At 45.3% G+C, this 16,563-nt stretch overlaps 1 protein-coding gene across 5 annotated transcripts in view; it reads left to right on the top strand.

Moving 5' to 3' along the window:
• Positions 1–16,563, top strand: part of Sarm (sterile alpha and armadillo motif) — a 264,254-nt gene that overhangs the window by 166,945 nt on the left and 80,746 nt on the right. Inside the window, exon 1 of one of the 5 annotated variants that reach the window (XM_075889611.1) lies at positions 9,077–9,542. The exons of the other annotated variants lie outside the window; for them this stretch is intronic. Coding sequence (XP_075745726.1) covers positions 9,513–9,542 — 30 coding nt within the window. The 5' untranslated portion in view covers positions 9,077–9,512. Of the gene's footprint in view, positions 1–9,076; positions 9,543–16,563 lie in introns of those variants that run through there. 5 annotated transcript variants of the gene reach the window in all.

Below are 16,563 nucleotides of genomic sequence, written 5' to 3'. Positions count from 1 at the left end.
TGCGAAGCGTTTTCTTAGCGAACTTCGGCGACTGTAAGCGTATCTATCTATCTATCTATCTATCTATCTATCTATCTATCTATCTATCTATCTATCTATCTATCTATCTATCTATCTATCTATCTATCTATCTATCTATCTATCTATGACTTTTAGCTTTCCTGGCCATTTCAATAATGGTTTCGATACTAAGCTTGGTATGGCATAACATGGCTGTATGAAGACCACATTTGACTGGTCATAACGTGGAAATCATCACATGTATGTCATGAGTGTCATGATTTACATTTCATGGTCCTGCAGCTCTTGCGGTAGTTTTGTTCATATCGCATGTTGCAAAACTGGTACGGTGTGACATGATTGAATGGCGAACACAAGCGACGACTCTAACATGAAAACCATGACATGCGTGTCAAGTAACAACATGACTACATGCCACGCTCATATGATGCGCTCGCGACCGTTTCGTAAGCGTCACATATGCCAAATTCGGTATTGCGGTACGTGAATGAGTGACGAAGGTATGTGCCTGGTGCAAACATGATAATTATGAGATGCGTGTCATGTAACAACATGACTACATGCCACGCTCATGATGCACTGGCGGTGGTTTCGCTAGCTTCACTTATACCAAATTTGGTATTACGGGACGTGAATAGATGACGAAGGTATGTGACGGGTGCTAACAGCATAATCATGAGATGCGTGTCATGTAAACACATGACTACATGCCACGCTCATGATGCGCTCGCGGCCGTTTCGCCAGCTTCACAGGCACCAAACTTGGTATTACGCGACGTGAACGGACGGCATAGGTAAAAGACACAACCAAACGTGATAATCACGACATGCGTGTCATGTAACAACATGACTACATTCCACACTCATGATGTGCTCGCGGCCGTTACGCTAGCTTCATATGTGCCAAATTTTGCATTACGTGACGCCAATGGATGACGAAGGTATGTGACTTTTGCAAACATAATAATCATGATACGCGTGTCATGTAGGAACATGAGAACATACCACGCTCATAGCGTGCTAGTGGCTGTTTCGTTATCTCCACATATACTAAATTTGGTATCACGTGACGTGAATAGATGATGAAGGTAAACGACAAATTCAAACATGATAATCTTGTCACGGAAGTCATGTACGGCATCAGTTACCTCCACCTCGTAGCGTAGTGCTGATTTTAAAGTGACATATCAACATTTCTCATTCATGCTTCGCATATCATCGATTCCCACTGTACTTGTGATCTGTCAATTTTCTTGGTCGCGTAGACACAATGACTCAAAAGGAATGAAACGGCATGTTTATGGCCACTGCGCGGGTATTCTTTTGCTTATTTTCGGTCGCGACAAACCTGAAATAAGGGCACTGAACGACATTGAAAGTGTTCGTTAGGTTGGCCAACGAAGCCAGCCGTTTTTCGGGAGAAGTTACGGCGCTCTTATATAACCACCCACGTGGACAGGGCTTCTGAGACACTGGACCTCTGGTCAAGTTACTTTCATTCGTCTTTAAAATATATGGCGTTGGCTCTCGTGCGAATGCGGGGCGTAATGTAACGTATTTTATTTTTCGCAGAGCTAAAGCTCCCAAACGGCGTCTTATCAAGCATTTGAGTTTTTGCTTTGTCAGAATACAGACAGCAGCATTTTTATCATTTTTCAGTTTTCTTTCTTGTTTTTCTCTTTTGTAGCTTCGAAGCAGTATTTCGTGTACGTCGCTGTATATGATGACATCTATTTTCAAGAATATAAAAGTGCCAGCACCGTAAAGAACAATGTTAATGATGACCACTTGTGTCCTCTTTTCGCGCCTTGTTTTTTTTAGTTCCTTTTCAATTTTTTGTGTATTTGCTGTAGTGCGTCAGAGCAATCGGCTATGTTGGCAGCGGAACTGCCAAGTATACGCCAGACAGCAGTTTTAGGGCGTCAGTCTGGGCACCATTGGTTTTTTTTCTTTTTGTGCTGTATCGTGAACACGTTACAGCACGTGCTGTAACGTGAATACACGTGTTTGCAAAAACTTTTTTAAACACGCGTATTCATCTCATACTGATTAGGGGTGGCTGTATACAGCTATCCCGTATCAATGTGCATTGTGCTCTGAATCTTTCACAATTTGTTCGAGAGAACTCATGGGTTTACCACCTGTGAGTTTGTATGGAGAGCCGCACATGTGTTGCGTAGTCGGGTGCATACTACTCAGAAGCGTCTACCCGTTTTCTTAAACAAAACCCAGGTTTTACCGAGTCGTTTCAAACCAAAACCATTTTGCTTCATAGCACTGAAAAGACGAATGAGCAGATAATTATACCGCAGTATATTTGCTTTAAAGCAAGCCAACGCCAGTCATGCAGAAACCACGAACAAAAATCGACACCTTAAAACACACGTGACAAAACAAAGTGCCCAGGCAAGCACACGTATGTATGTCGGCGTCGTCTCATTCAATCACCAAGACTATTTATATTCCCTACCCCGAGTTTTGCTAACGCTCACCGCGGAAGTTAGAGGCTGAATCGGAATAACCACCACAGTGCTAGAAGACGTCCCGTCCCGTAGGCCGCGCCAAGGGCTCTCTCGCTCGCGGTGTATAGAAGCCGAATAAACGCAGTAACCGAATGTAGCGCCGTGAAGCTCTCAACACTACTCCCGCTCTGTTCCCGCTTATACGAGTGATGTCTGTATCCCTTCCCCTCAGTGGAGGTGTCCAGAATAGAAGTGTCAGCGACAGGAGGCGGTGCGCAGCCCGCGCATATACGAGCCGACAGGTGATGGCACTGAGTGGCAGCTTTGATGTAGCCGTCTCAACGTGTGCCCGGCCTTCTTGTGCACTCTCACCGACTCACCGCTTGAACTTGGCTTCACTGCTCTGCTCCGCGTGACCTCCCCGCCCTTTCGAACCTTGAGACTTCTATTAGGATCCAAGGGCAAACGTATCGCACTCTTTTTTTGCTTGGCTGTTTCTTCCTATATAGCAGGCGTCAGCCTTTATAGGCTACGTGCGTGAGTCGGAAATACGGGAGAGGAAACAGGGGGCGGAAAAATACCTCGCAGGTCCGAGGCACCCAGAATAAACGAGGGCAGGAGCGGCGCTACGATTTTTTTTTTTTTTTACTGTGTGTGTGTGGGGAGGGTAAAAGGGTAGTGCGGTCGGGGGCAACCGAACGCACTACAAGGGGGGTAGGGGGGCGCAAAGGGGAGCATACTAAAGTTATGGTGGGTGCCCGCCACCCTCTCCTCTGTGCAAACCTTTGGTTATGATCTCTTGCATGCACCAATGACCTCAGTTGTTTACAAGAATTCATTGCTTTATCAATGAACTCTGTCAGTTATTGCATTTTAATTATCCTGACAAATATTTGAACTTTATTTTAAGTAAACCTATGCTCCGACATCACATGTATCTCATATAACTCAACCTGAACCAGAATCATCGATTGCTTACCAGTTTTATTTAATAAGCGAAGCCATATAGTAACTGAAGCTGGTAACGGTGATCCAAAGAAACCATCCTCATCCACAGCTGGCGCGCGCTAGAGAAATTACAAAGAAAACAACACAAATTTTCTTCCCAGAGCTGGGACTTGAATCTGGGGTACTCCCAGCGGGTTCCTTGACCACTACACGCGCTCTGCTTGCCCAACGAGAACTGAGCTAAAACCAAGGTGTGTGCTCGACCGACCACATTCATCATCACTTGCTATGGAGGCTTCATCAAGTATTTTGTGTGGGGCCAGACTAAAACCAATCTGCTGGACAACAGGCAAGGTCGGTAGCTGGTATTGCGCACTCCAGAAAATTGCCGAATTTGAGAAAATTGTGATCCCAACCCACACTTCTATGATGAAGTGATCGTCATCTCGTTGGTTCGTTCTACAGGCAAACAAACGCTGGAGAGAGCAATAAAAGTGCCAGAGCAGCATCCTGGAGTACGCCGCCACCTATATTAGAAGTGAGCGCTTACGTTAGGATACTAGGATAATATAGCAGTCAGAAGGGAGCTTTGCGCAATGGTAAAAAAGTTAAAAGAAAGAAAGCAAGCAAGCAAGCAAGCAAGAAAGAAAGAAAGAAAGAAAGAAAGAAAGAAAGAAAGAAAGAAAGAAGGAAGGAAGGAAGGAAGGAAGGAAGGAAGGAAGGAAAGAAAGAAAGAAAGAAAGAAGGAAAGAAAGAAAGAAAGAAAGAAAGAAAGAAAAAAGAAAGAAAGAAAGAAAGGCATGCTTACGCCAACCTTTACTTGCTCCAGTTCCACATTGAAGAGCGTCTTAATTTCCTAAAACAATTTTTCTGCATATTTGATGAAAAAAAAAAACGAAAATAAGCGCTCAACTGGAAGTACTCGGAAAAGAAAGAAGAGTCACTTGCTGCTCGTGCCTCTAAAAAGAAAAACACTTCAGCATACTTTGTACACTCTCTACCAGAATGCTTTGCAGCTGTTCGTCAGCGCAGTTCACAGGTGGTTTAGAAAGGAAGGATCACCAATTGGAAGTTCTATATGGACTTCACAATGGGAGGGGAATCCCCCGGCGCATTGCGCTAAGAAAAAAATTATATCAATAGCGATTAATATCAATAGCAATTCAACATAACATTTGTTCCTAGACATACATTTACGAGAATGACAAAACAGACTTTCGTTATACATAAACATGAATGAGCACATGAAATGCCGTGGAGGCAACACACGCTTAAACATATATGTTCAATTGACGATTAAGAGAACTGTATACTGTACCACGTCCGCTGTGAAATTACTATGAAAGTACGATGTGTTTCGAAAAAAAATGGTAAAGATTCAAAGTACTTTATTAGTACTCTACCACGGAACAGCACTAAGCCGTCCCGTGTGGAGTATACGTGTGAAGAAGCTGAGACCGTACTTACACACATGTAGTGCTTAGAACAAATAGTAAATTACAGGCAGTACGGCGTACTGTACTATAAAAAGCTGTGTTCAGAAAAAGTGTTCAATGATTTAGAGTACTTGGTACTCTAGATGAGAGAGCAGAAAGCCGTCGCAGCCCTATTAGCTATATGAAATGTAGTGTGTTTAGAAAAACTGTTCAGCGGTTTAGAATACTTGGTACTCTACGGCGTGTATAGAAAAAAGTGGTCAATGATTTTGAGTTCTTGGTACCCTACGGTGTGTTTAGAAAAAGTGCTTAACGGTTTAGAGTACTTGGTACTTTATATGGGAGAACAAAAAAAAAACCGTCCCAGCCCTATTAGCTCTATGAAATGTAGATGGGTTTAGAGAAAGCGTTCAACGATTCAACTCGATGCTCTACGGCATGCTTAGAAAGCGTTTAACGATTTATAATACTTCGTACTTTACTATGGGAGAGTGTTTAGAACAAATGTTCAACGACTTTGAGTACGATGTATTTTACTATATATGGGAAAGCAAGAAGCTGTCCCTAAAACATGGGCAGGTTACTGTTGACGACTTTGTCCGTATAGCTGGAAGATTGGTTCTTCTGCATTCGAATGCTCATCACGCTGATAGTGTACGTGCTATAAAGGAACCTTATTTAGTGTTATTTTTGTCTGGCAAATTTCTGTAACACTGTTCGCGTTACACTGCGCTAAATATTACCTTTTAACGGGAGGGTGAGAAGTTTTCCGTTTCGAGACCAGGTCTTTTCATGCGGCAGCTGCATTTTGTTCAACCAAGCGCATTTACTGTTTTGTTAGTAGCTTTACTTTTGTTTGCTACACTAAATACCATGTTTATGTGTTCCAAAGCTGGCATACGAGGTGGTGGTTTGCGAGTGAGATTGTTACACCGTGTAATCAACGAACAAACATGCAAGAGTTGCATGTTAGCTTACTAATCATAAGCGTCGGCCAGAGAGGAAGAAGGGGAGGGCGATCTATTTTAATAAACACTGGGCAGAGAATGAGAAGGTGCAAGAAATTAAAACTACAAATTGAAGGTATGAATATGATCTCTCCACGAATAGGCAAGAAAGACAACTGCAGTTTTCCGTTGAGTCCATTGAATGAGGAGACTCTCTTCGTGGAGGCGTGGCATTTTAGATGTGACGCGCCTTCTGCTCGAGGTTGTGTTCATCCTTCTCTTGCACGTCTGCTCCCGCACTTTGTATGCGCATCTTCCTCCCTCTTTTCCCCTCTCCTACGCTCTTCCCTCTCTCTTCCGAGTCGGAAACGAGAAGCTTCCTCGATACACATGATCATTTCGTAGCCGTTGATCGTCGGTCTTGCGATGTTCCATGTTTCCATGAGACAGAGTGCGTCTGCTTTGGTTAGCACGGGATCTTGTTCGATGTCTCTGTCAAGTGTGTTGAGGGACCGGCTTTTTAGCCGTGCTATTGTCATGGTCACTGGCAGCGTTAGTCAAGCACAGGTTCTGAATGTTGGTGCACCTGCTTAAGGCGACGTAGACGAGCTTCTGTGGGCACCGTTCACTATCTTCCCGCTGCTTTGCATCCAAACATGCCTCTCTTTAGCTGGAGACGGCATAATTCTTTATAGAGTTCCGCGCAGTTGAACGGTGGTTAGCTCTTCAACGTTCCTTTTGCCTCCATCGTTTTTAATCTTATCTTTAAGTTATGGCCTTTGACTAATCACTCGAGACAGTTGCTCAACGCTGCTAAGCATTGAAAAAGAACTGACATAGTTTTTAGGCATCGCAAAGGGGGCAGTTTGGTTTCCTTGTTGTGCAGCGTAATCGATCCCCACACACTAGAGTCAGACAACACGTGTGAAATATCTCAGTCTCACTTTAAATTTTACGTCACACATAATCTGCAAACCATTCTCATCGCACCGCAACGGCCATTACCAAGACGCTGAAGCACTGTTCGTTGGGTTTGCAACTCTGCGTCCTGCATGCAACCTGAGTCGCTAGACGACAGTTCATTCGTCGTTGTTTACGAGCGTCACGTGCTACTTACATCAGATGACGGAGCTCCTGCTAAAGAGTGGCGAGTTCCTGTCTTTCCGTCACGTCAGACAGTGTATATACGTGTTACGGTAAAAATAAAGTGCAACGAGACAAACACAAGTGCCCTGGACGAGCACGGTGCCACGTTGGTGTGAAACCACGTCTCGACATCGAAAGGGAAAGTGCGTTTTTTTTTTTTAAGGTGGCGGCATTAAAACTGTATTCGACGTATTCCCAGGCACGACGTACGATAGCGTTTAAAAAGTTCGACAGTTGGTAATCACCAGTCGTGCTCAATGTAGGCCGGTGACGTTTAGACGCTTCAAGAGCAGTCGTCACACCTCGTTCCTGAAGGTTGTGCTTTAGCGAATCACGGTAGTAACGTACGGAATGGCCCACGCCACATATTGATCTTCGCGACTCTATAGGTGACACCGCCTTCAGACGATACCGCCACATGGTAAACAAAGGAAAAACGGGCTACAACGAAACCGTCCCGAGACACGTTTTATGACGGGTACCTGTGTTTCGAAAGCGAGGCAAGCCGGGCCGGGTCGCTTTTGCCACCTAAATATAGCCGTGCTTGGGGTCCGCGTCTTGGCGTTATTGGCATTAGCCCGGGACCATCTCAGCGTCCTATACAGTAGTAGCAGTTTGCGAGCGCTATACAGGCGCGCGTGACAACACTTTACTGGTGACGCCATCCTGTGCACAGTCATGACTCATGAGACCAGTGCCTCGAGGGAGTACATGGTGTCGATACAACTTAGTTTTTTCCGTGTAGCCTTTTCTAGTGAGACCCGTAGTCATTAGCCTTTGAATAGAAGGAAGGCGTGTCGATAGAAGGCTGCCCGGCTAACGATGGTTCAAGTTCCGTTGAAGATGTCCTGCTTCTACGGTGCATCACATTGTGCGGCCACACAGCATTGCGCATTGCTGCAACTCGCTCACAATTTTACAGACGACATGACATGAGCCCTCCAGTTTTAACCAGGCGCGGCCTATACATGCGGCGTGAATCGACGCTCACTGACTACCGCATAGCAGAGGAAGGTAAACAAACAAAGTCAATGATAACGTCGAGCCAACATATATTAATATTCCTTGAGAGACCAGAAGAGAGCAGAGTGGGTCAGGGATCAAACCGGGCGTTAGAGATATCATAGTAAATCAAGAAGACGAAATGGACATGAGCCGGCACGTAGCGCGTACGTAGGCAAGATGACCGCTGGTCACTAAGGGTAACTGACTAGATTCCCACAGAAGGCAAGCGCGTGAGGGGAGACAGAAAGTTAGATGGGCAGATGAGAATAGGAAGTTTGAGGTATAAAGTGGCGGCAGTAAGCACAGCACCGCGTTGATTGGCGGAACATGGTAGGGGTCTTTGTCCTGCAGAGGGCGTAGTCAGGCTGATGATCATGACAATAGTATTCGCAGCCCGACTGCTTCGACTAACGCCAAACGAGGCTCATATATGAACCTGTAGCACAGAATGATTTAAACTACAAGTAAATACTTTTTTTTTTAGGTACAACCACCTAAAACCTAAAAGAGACAGAAGGAGAAGGAAATGCATTGACTTCAGTGATATCAATAGCCTTTTTGCTATTTGCAGTAGCCATTATTCAGTGGCGTAGCCAGAAATTGGTTTCGCGGTGGATAGGAGTAGTGGGGGGTGGAGATGTCGTTCAAGTATTCTTTACAGGTGTTCGAGCATCATGCGTTTGCATGCTTACGCTTATATATACACATTCAACATTGAAACATATCGCGAAAATTTGACGCACCCACCAGCTACGCCAGCACCTCTCATCAACCCTCCTCCACGTACATCTTTGCGGCGAGACATCCCTCTTACTCATAAGTAGTGACCGGTCAATTTCTTTTTCTGGCTTTTCTCCTCGTTTCTTGCTCACCGCGCTTTCTTTTCGAGTGACGCGTCTCCGGCGGCGACGAAAGAAAGCGTGAGGTCAGGTCGGTGCGCAAACGTCGGAGCGTGTTGTATACTCCCAGCCTTGCTCCGAAAAATCCCTCGCGCCAAGAGTGAGCCAGCGGCGGCGAGAAAGGCGCTCTCTCTAAAGACCGAGCGACAACAACGCAACCCGTTGCCAACAACTTGGCAGAGGAGCACCCAAACCTCCAGCGCCCGCAGTGGGAAACCTTCACCTACGCGGTGTCGAGCACGACAACGACGACCGCCGCGCATACCGTGGTCGTTGTGTACGCCGCCGGCTGGACGAACGAAGAATAAGTTGTGCGATCTCGACCAATCGACGAAGCGGAATCATAAATCACAGTAACGCCTTATTTCGAACGTCGTTCCGGTGCTCGCGCGCATTGGAAGCCGTCGTTCTGGTGACGACTCATGGATCTCAACGCAGCTGGGTCGTGTCTGACCGCTGAGTGACTTCGTCTTCCGAGTTCCTCACAGACACGCAGCTGGACGCCTCGTCCGAGTGTGTGCGTGTGTGTCTGTGTCACGTACGACTCAAGCAAGCGAGAAACTTAAGGATTCACGCCGCGCAACTGACTGACGTCACACGGAGGAGAGAGAGAGCTGTGGCCTACATGCGATATCCGCCTCTGACGTCATGGAGATAACCGAGATCTCGAGCAGACTGGTACGTACGTACAACCTACACGCTACGCGCGCGCACACACTCACTATACGTCTTCTTCGTGTACTCCTTTTTCCTTCTCCTCCTCTCCTGTTGGCCCGTAAGCGTTGGCGTGGTCCCAGCTGCGTAAGATGTGGAATGTAGTGTGGTCGTCGCGTATCAGCGTAGTGTACACAAGTGCGTAGTAGACGGGCGATTCCTTTGAAGGTCGTGTCAAGTACGTTCCCAGGCGGTAAACGATCCTTGAAGGGACTCGACTGACTCCCTTCTTTTAGCGAGATTGCGCGAAACTGTATACACCTGGCGGAGGTGGTAACTATTAACGGTGCGGTGACGCACGCGCATCGAATGCGTACTTGCTTGTTTTCCAAACTTGTACGCCGCTACTCTATTGGTCTTTGCGAGAGAATCGACCCCTCGGCCAGGAAACACACGGAGCTAAGCGCTAAAGCGCCGTTGCTGTTGTATACGCTTTGAAACAAAGTATATTTTGTCAGTGCTGTACACACTTCTTTATTATTCAAAATATTGCCCATACTAACACATTCCTGTGGGACAAAATGCGCTGTATTGAAGAATTTGCGAGATTTTTTAGCTTTCCACCTAGTGTTGTGTTGTTGTTTTTCGAATTCACTTTAAGTCGCACAGTACCAGGCAAAGGTTTGTAACAGGTTCGCGTTGCAAAGAATTTAAACGGAATCGGGTCCCGGCTCATGACCAGGGTTCGCGCTCGTATAAGTCTGTTGTTAGAACGTTCAAGCGGCTGCCATTTGTAATATAAATTGACATTCAAACCACCATGAAGGAAATTCATTGGTTCTGGTTGTTTCTTCCATCTGTTCAAACGTGTCGATTCTATTTTTCTACCCATTGCTTAAGAGGTGCCCTTCTCGCACAATGTTAACGTGTCCTCTAACTCACGTTTTGTACTTTGTATGCGTGTGTTTAGAAAAAGTTGTTAACGATTTAGAGTACTTAGTACTCCACTTTAGGAGAGCATATGCCCTCTTATCAAGAAATAACAACATAACAAATGGCTCTCATGAAACCCACGACCATATTCAGAGAAGGTCTCTTTGTGGGGTGGTGCAGGATAAATACGATTTTATTTCCCTGCACATAAATTTCTCCTCATAAAATTCGACTCATATAGTTCATGGAAGCTATTTCGTTGATAGTTTCCTTCAAACTGTTAGATTGCCTTTACCATTCTCTTTCAGAATAATGCAGGATCATGCGTTTGTCATGTACTGTTCATGTCATCGAATAATGCATTTGTCAAGTCACTCTCCATATGTGCCTAAAAATACAAGAATGACATTTTCGATCCAACGTTTTTTGTGTACATGCGTAACGCGTCGAACGGGCGGTGCAGATTCGTGTGCGGGGGTTTCATGTCTTCTTGGGCGCCTAGCTTGATGCTTGTTTTACGATGAACGACCTTCGGCGAGGTCTTCTCGTTTCTGAACATCAACAGCACACGAAATGTAACCACTTTCTGTTGATGTGCTCCAGAACAATTTCGACCCTCTTGGACGCCGCACGAATAAACAAAAAGAAGAAAACTTGCTATAGAACGCTTGACGATCGACATTGGCTGCTTTGGTTTATTAACCTATTTGCCGCAGATTTGACAGGTAAACACTGTAGAAGTCACAGGTATTTCACACGCTGCCATGCGCACCCAGTTACATGAACAGACGAGGTCATCGTGCTGCCGATGTATTTGCCGCTCCGTACTTCCTGACCATGTCACCATCATACAGCTTGTTGACCAAGTCATCCACTGGAACATGTTTGGCATCGTCACCATCAACCAGTATTTTTTCGCTTTTGTCATCATGAGCCACCACCACAGTTTCCAGCTTGCGCGCTATTTTTTCTATCATCCACTATTAATTCCATTTTAACCACTACTGTTTCCACCGTATTGGCTATCGTTTCCATCTCATCCACCCCCAGCCCAGCCTTTGCCACTGGGGCTATTTATAGCTGCAGAGATGAGGTACACCTGTCAGCTTTCTAAATATTTCAACCTACCACCGACATGTCATGTTATACAATGCTGTAGTTTTACGTTGTATACCAAGTATGTCGGCGTTCCACATCTATAGACTACCTCTAAGCCAGTCGTTCCATTTTTTAGTGACTTGAATTACGTATATTGGATGTTTCATATGTCGTGCATTATCTTATTTGCACGGTAGCCTGTCAAAAGCTGCTCGTGCATCATCTTCGCTAATACCCGCTGAGTGAATATTAGTGGAAATTAAAAAGGCTGAAAAAGTGTTTCACCCTTTATTGAAGTTTCGAAGAAATCCTCTATCTTTTTTTTTCTTCGCCTATTTCTTTTAAGTGTAAAATATGCACGCTATATATTTCCTTTCTCGACAGCCGAGGAGGTAAATTCACAAATTTGGCGCATGAGCTCCATGTGCTTCGGTTCATTTTGTTTTTTTGTTTCGCTGAGTTGTTACTGGCAGGTGCGTTGCCTGGGAACTGTCACACTGGGCATGTGACCCTCTCTAAATAGTTTTTTTTTATATTTTGCATAATAGCTCACATCAAACGACCTTCACATCAAAAGACCCGCCTGCATACGTCTCACGTCATGGTGAAGGCAATAAAAAAAAAATACCTGGCTATACGCCACTGCGAAATACATATAACGGGTGGCCAAAAGCACTTTGCGCCAACTGAAAGCTTCGTTCATTCTGCAGCCCCGCCACGGTGGTCTAATGGCTAAGGTACTCGGCTGCTGACCCGCAGGTCGTGGGATCAAATCCCGGCTGTGGCGGCTGCATTTCCGTTGTAGGCGGAAATGTTGTATAGGCGCGTGTGCTCAGATTTGGGTGCACGTTAAAGAACCCCAGGTGGTCAAAATTTTCGGAGCCCTCCACTACGGCGTATCTCAATCATATGGTGGTTTTGGGACGTTAAACCCCACAAATCAATCAATCAATCGTTCATTCTGCAGCCGAACACACAGAACGTTGCTTGTAAAAAGGAAGACCTACGGGTGATTTTGTTTTCGCGACTGCCATGCATTGGATACGCGTTTGCACAGGCGTATATACAGTCGCGCGTAATATGAAGATTATCTCGCGAGCGTCGACCTACCTAACGTCCCAGGGGCCTATAGCGGTACGTTTCGGAACAGTGAAAATCAAGATTACGGATTCTTCTCTTCCTCGCTGGCTGTTCCAAGGTACATCAATCATCCCTACGACGAGCTGTACACCCTTTCTGTAAATGATTGAGCCTTCTATTCGTCTCCATCGTGTGTTTTCTTCGTGGGCTTTTCATAGCCGCGGGTGATTACAAAACTGCTGCGAAAGATGTATTAAACCTGATGCTTGAAACTGCTTTGTTTAAACATCTTCCTCAGACGGGAGTGATCGTGGATCAAGGAAGAGCATAAAGAGTGAGTGAAGCTTGCGTGATACCAACCTCTTCTCGGAAGAGTGTTCTGTGACGTGGCTCGGTTGTAGTTTTTGGTCGACGTTCGGGCGATATCCTGGAAATCACGTGCGGCTGTACACAAGAACGAAAATCTGCGGGTATGAACTGGCTTGTAGCGTAGCACGAAAAAAAGCAAAGAAAAAGAAGTGCAGAACGAGCACAAATACTCACTTTCAAAAACGTTTTGAACGACAAGAATAACGCTTTTGACGTTTACTAATAGCGCTAATATTGAAATCAAGGAGACGAAATGGATATAAGCTGGGAACGTTGTGAGTAGGCAGAATAAGCAGTGATAATTAGGGGTTCTAGTAGCACCGCTTTATTTTTTAAAGGTGGTGGGCTGACGGTGGGGGGGGGGGGGGGGGATACGCGAGCTTCTTTCGAGATCATTTGCTTTTTAGCTCTGTGGCACCTGGCCAATCTAAACGCATCAGCAATGTTCGCGGAGTCTGTCTACCGCTTCCTCGGCTGAAGTTCAAAGAGAATACGGAGAACTGTATTGAGAGAACTTCTTACGAAGGAGAGCTGCTGAGAAAGGAAGCGTAAGGCATAATGCGATTGGCGCGGTGTGACAGCCCGCAAACGCAAATACAGAGAACCACTCGGCGAACGCCTCGTAAGATAGTCTCGGCGAGAGAAACTTTTGGGCGTGATGAGATAAGCACAGAGTGATATCCCTCAAAATGAAATCTGTGGGAAAAAAGCCGCGTGTCGGTTACGTCGCAGGAAGCCTGCTGTGTGATATGCAAGTTTCCGCTGATAAGCCTTCGACGAAACAGCACGTATCATCCCTCTTGAACGTTGAAACTTCTAAGTGCTACGAGTGTGTTCGGTTGCTAAGAAAGATAAAGAGAAAGCCGTACGTTAATGAGTAGGCCCTATTCTTTTCTCGGTATCATACCCAGTTTTCTAGGATTTTTCATTTCTTAGTGCCCCTTGTTACCAGTGTGTATACTGTGCTATCGGAGCACGTTAAATAAATCCAGATGGTCGAAATCTCGGAAGGCCTCCCTTATGACACACACACACACACACACACACACACATATATATATATATATATATATATATATATATATATATATATATATATATATATATATATATATATATATATATATATGTGTGTGTGTGTGTGTGTGTGTGTGAGTGTGTGTGTGTGTGAGAGAGAGAGAGAGAGACGCGCAGTAACGTGCGTACTACGACTTCGACTTACCCTTGAGTGAGAGTCGTACCATTTGCGAACTGTCAATCTTTATACGCTTTCACTGTTTACAAACGCAGACCCTGGATGACATCCGGTTTCGTCCAGCGATGCGCCCTAATAACAACGGTGGGCAAGAAAAGCTGTAGAAAATAGACCCTTTATTTTCTACACTTTTCTTCACTTATTTGGCAAAATATATTCAAATAAATGTTCTTTTGGGCCACATAAAAATGATAAGAGATTTTTTTGAATTTTACACACATTCCTTTTATCTGAAAACCTACAAAGAGACTCCCTTACCCCTGGAAAGAACATGAGAACGGGCTTTCAGTTTTGAAGTTAGGAGCTGCTAAATGAGGTGACCGGAAGTTTTTTTTTTTTTTTGGTACAAAGCTTGCTATCTTGAATCCGCCTATACACAGAAACGAGGCTGCATCATAAGCGTTCCCCAATGAGAAAACTCCCACGCCCGTTGCACCTCCTGCTCGGACAGGAGAGGAAAGCTTATTTTTACTTCGCCCGTTCTGGTTCGCCTGGACGCGCGTTCTTTTTCTTTTTGATGTTAAAAAAAAACAAGAAAGCTGTCGGAATAGGTTTTGCACCTGGCTATTCCCAGTTCTTTCATTAGCGGACGTTTGTTTTGCGTCGCCCGAAAGCCTTGTTTCGACACTGTTGAGAAGACTGGTAGCTGCAGCTTCAACAACTGCGTCGCGCTGTGTATACTGTGTGCGCGTGCGTGTCGTCAAGCACGTAAACAGATGCGGAAGAGACTGAAGACGAGTTCAGGGCGCACTGAAATAACTCACTGAGTCGTATACTAGGAGCAGCGGGAACGAAACTGGAGCCGCGAGCGTTCGAACAGAGCTAGAGAGATGAAAAGAGGAGATGCATGGAGATAAGCAGGTTGAACGTGATTTCTTGTCCTATATTGGGGGAGGAGAAAGCAGACATAAGAAGCATGAGCAGGCGACCGATATACTTGAAAAGGGACTGCATATAAATTAAACTTTCTCTTCGGTTGATATGGTGGGATTTCATAATTTCGCTCAGCGCTTACGTAAAGTGGACGGCGAGACCTGACAGGCAGTTAAAATTTGTGGACTGCGTTCTTTATCTTAATAAAGCTTATTCTACCGCCTAATATGCCGTTAGTTGAGCGAAAGATTGTATAAAATACTTCTACGCTGTTGGAGTGATCCCCGAATTGGGTGAGTCAGCCATACCAATGCGGTTGCTGATTAAGTTTGTAAAGGCCACACCGGACCTACAACCTACACAGTATTGTAGCGTCACGTCGCGAAGTCTTTGACGGGGTGTGTGTTTGGGATAAGGAATTGAGGCCACGTCCTGTGCCACTGTCCCGACTTTGAACAAGATCGCTGGACTCTCCAGGGTGCCTTGAGGAGAGTGGATGGTCGCCCCTCCACTCGGGAAATTATCTCGGGTGCATGGTGTCACAGTAAATCAGCCTAGAAAACCACACGAGCCTTTCTACAATTCTTAGAGACAAACCTCACTGAGCGACCGCCCGTGAAACCCTGCACTGCATGTGTGTGCGGTGGGCCATGTGCATCTCCTTCTCCCATTCTCCTTTCCCCTCTCCCCATGTAGTGTTAGCAAACTGGACGTAGTTTAGTTAACCTCCTTACCCTTGTAATATTCCTCCTCTCTCTTTCATAAAAGAGGCTTTTCGCCATCAAGAGGAATCACTGTGAGTACGAAAAAGGAATGCACGTACCTTCCTGAAGCTAACATTGACATAGGCGGAATTGTCCCTGCCAAGACATTCAGGAAGAAACGACGTCTCCCAAGACACGGCAATGGAGAATTTCTGTTTTGATAACGTACGACCCTTCCAACTCTAAATTTCATTCATGCAGTAAACCTCCTCGTGCATGCTCTCCCATAAGTAGAGTACGTGGTACTCTAAATCGTTAAGCACTTTTTTCTAAACACACCAGATAACTGTGTGGGTCGCAGTAAAAACCACCACCTGAATAACAAAGGTAAAGGAAACATTGGGATGTTAACCAGAATGCATCTCTATACAGTTCGCCGCCCTGTACTTGGGAAAGAGAAAATTGCATGTGTGAGAGATTGCATAATGCATGATGATGCTACAATGCCACTATGATTGTGACATTGTATGAGGTTCACAACAATATTGCTAGTGAGCAGTAACAATGAGTCACTCGTTCTGGCTTCTTTAGGATACCATACAGCGATTAACTTTGAAGGCTGTGACGGCCAGCGCCCTAGAACCTTGTTTTATTTGAGAGAGTGGTTGGTCGTCCGGCTGGCGTGGTTGAGAAAACTGTTTTTATAGTACTTAAAACGGCAGAAACATGTAAT

This window comes from Rhipicephalus microplus, chromosome 3 (assembly GCF_043290135.1).
Source record: "Rhipicephalus microplus isolate Deutch F79 chromosome 3, USDA_Rmic, whole genome shotgun sequence".
Lineage (NCBI taxonomy): Eukaryota > Metazoa > Arthropoda > Arachnida > Ixodida > Ixodidae > Rhipicephalus > Rhipicephalus microplus.
The sequence above is the reverse complement of the archived record's forward strand: the minus strand, read 5'-3'. Positions and strand labels throughout refer to the sequence as shown.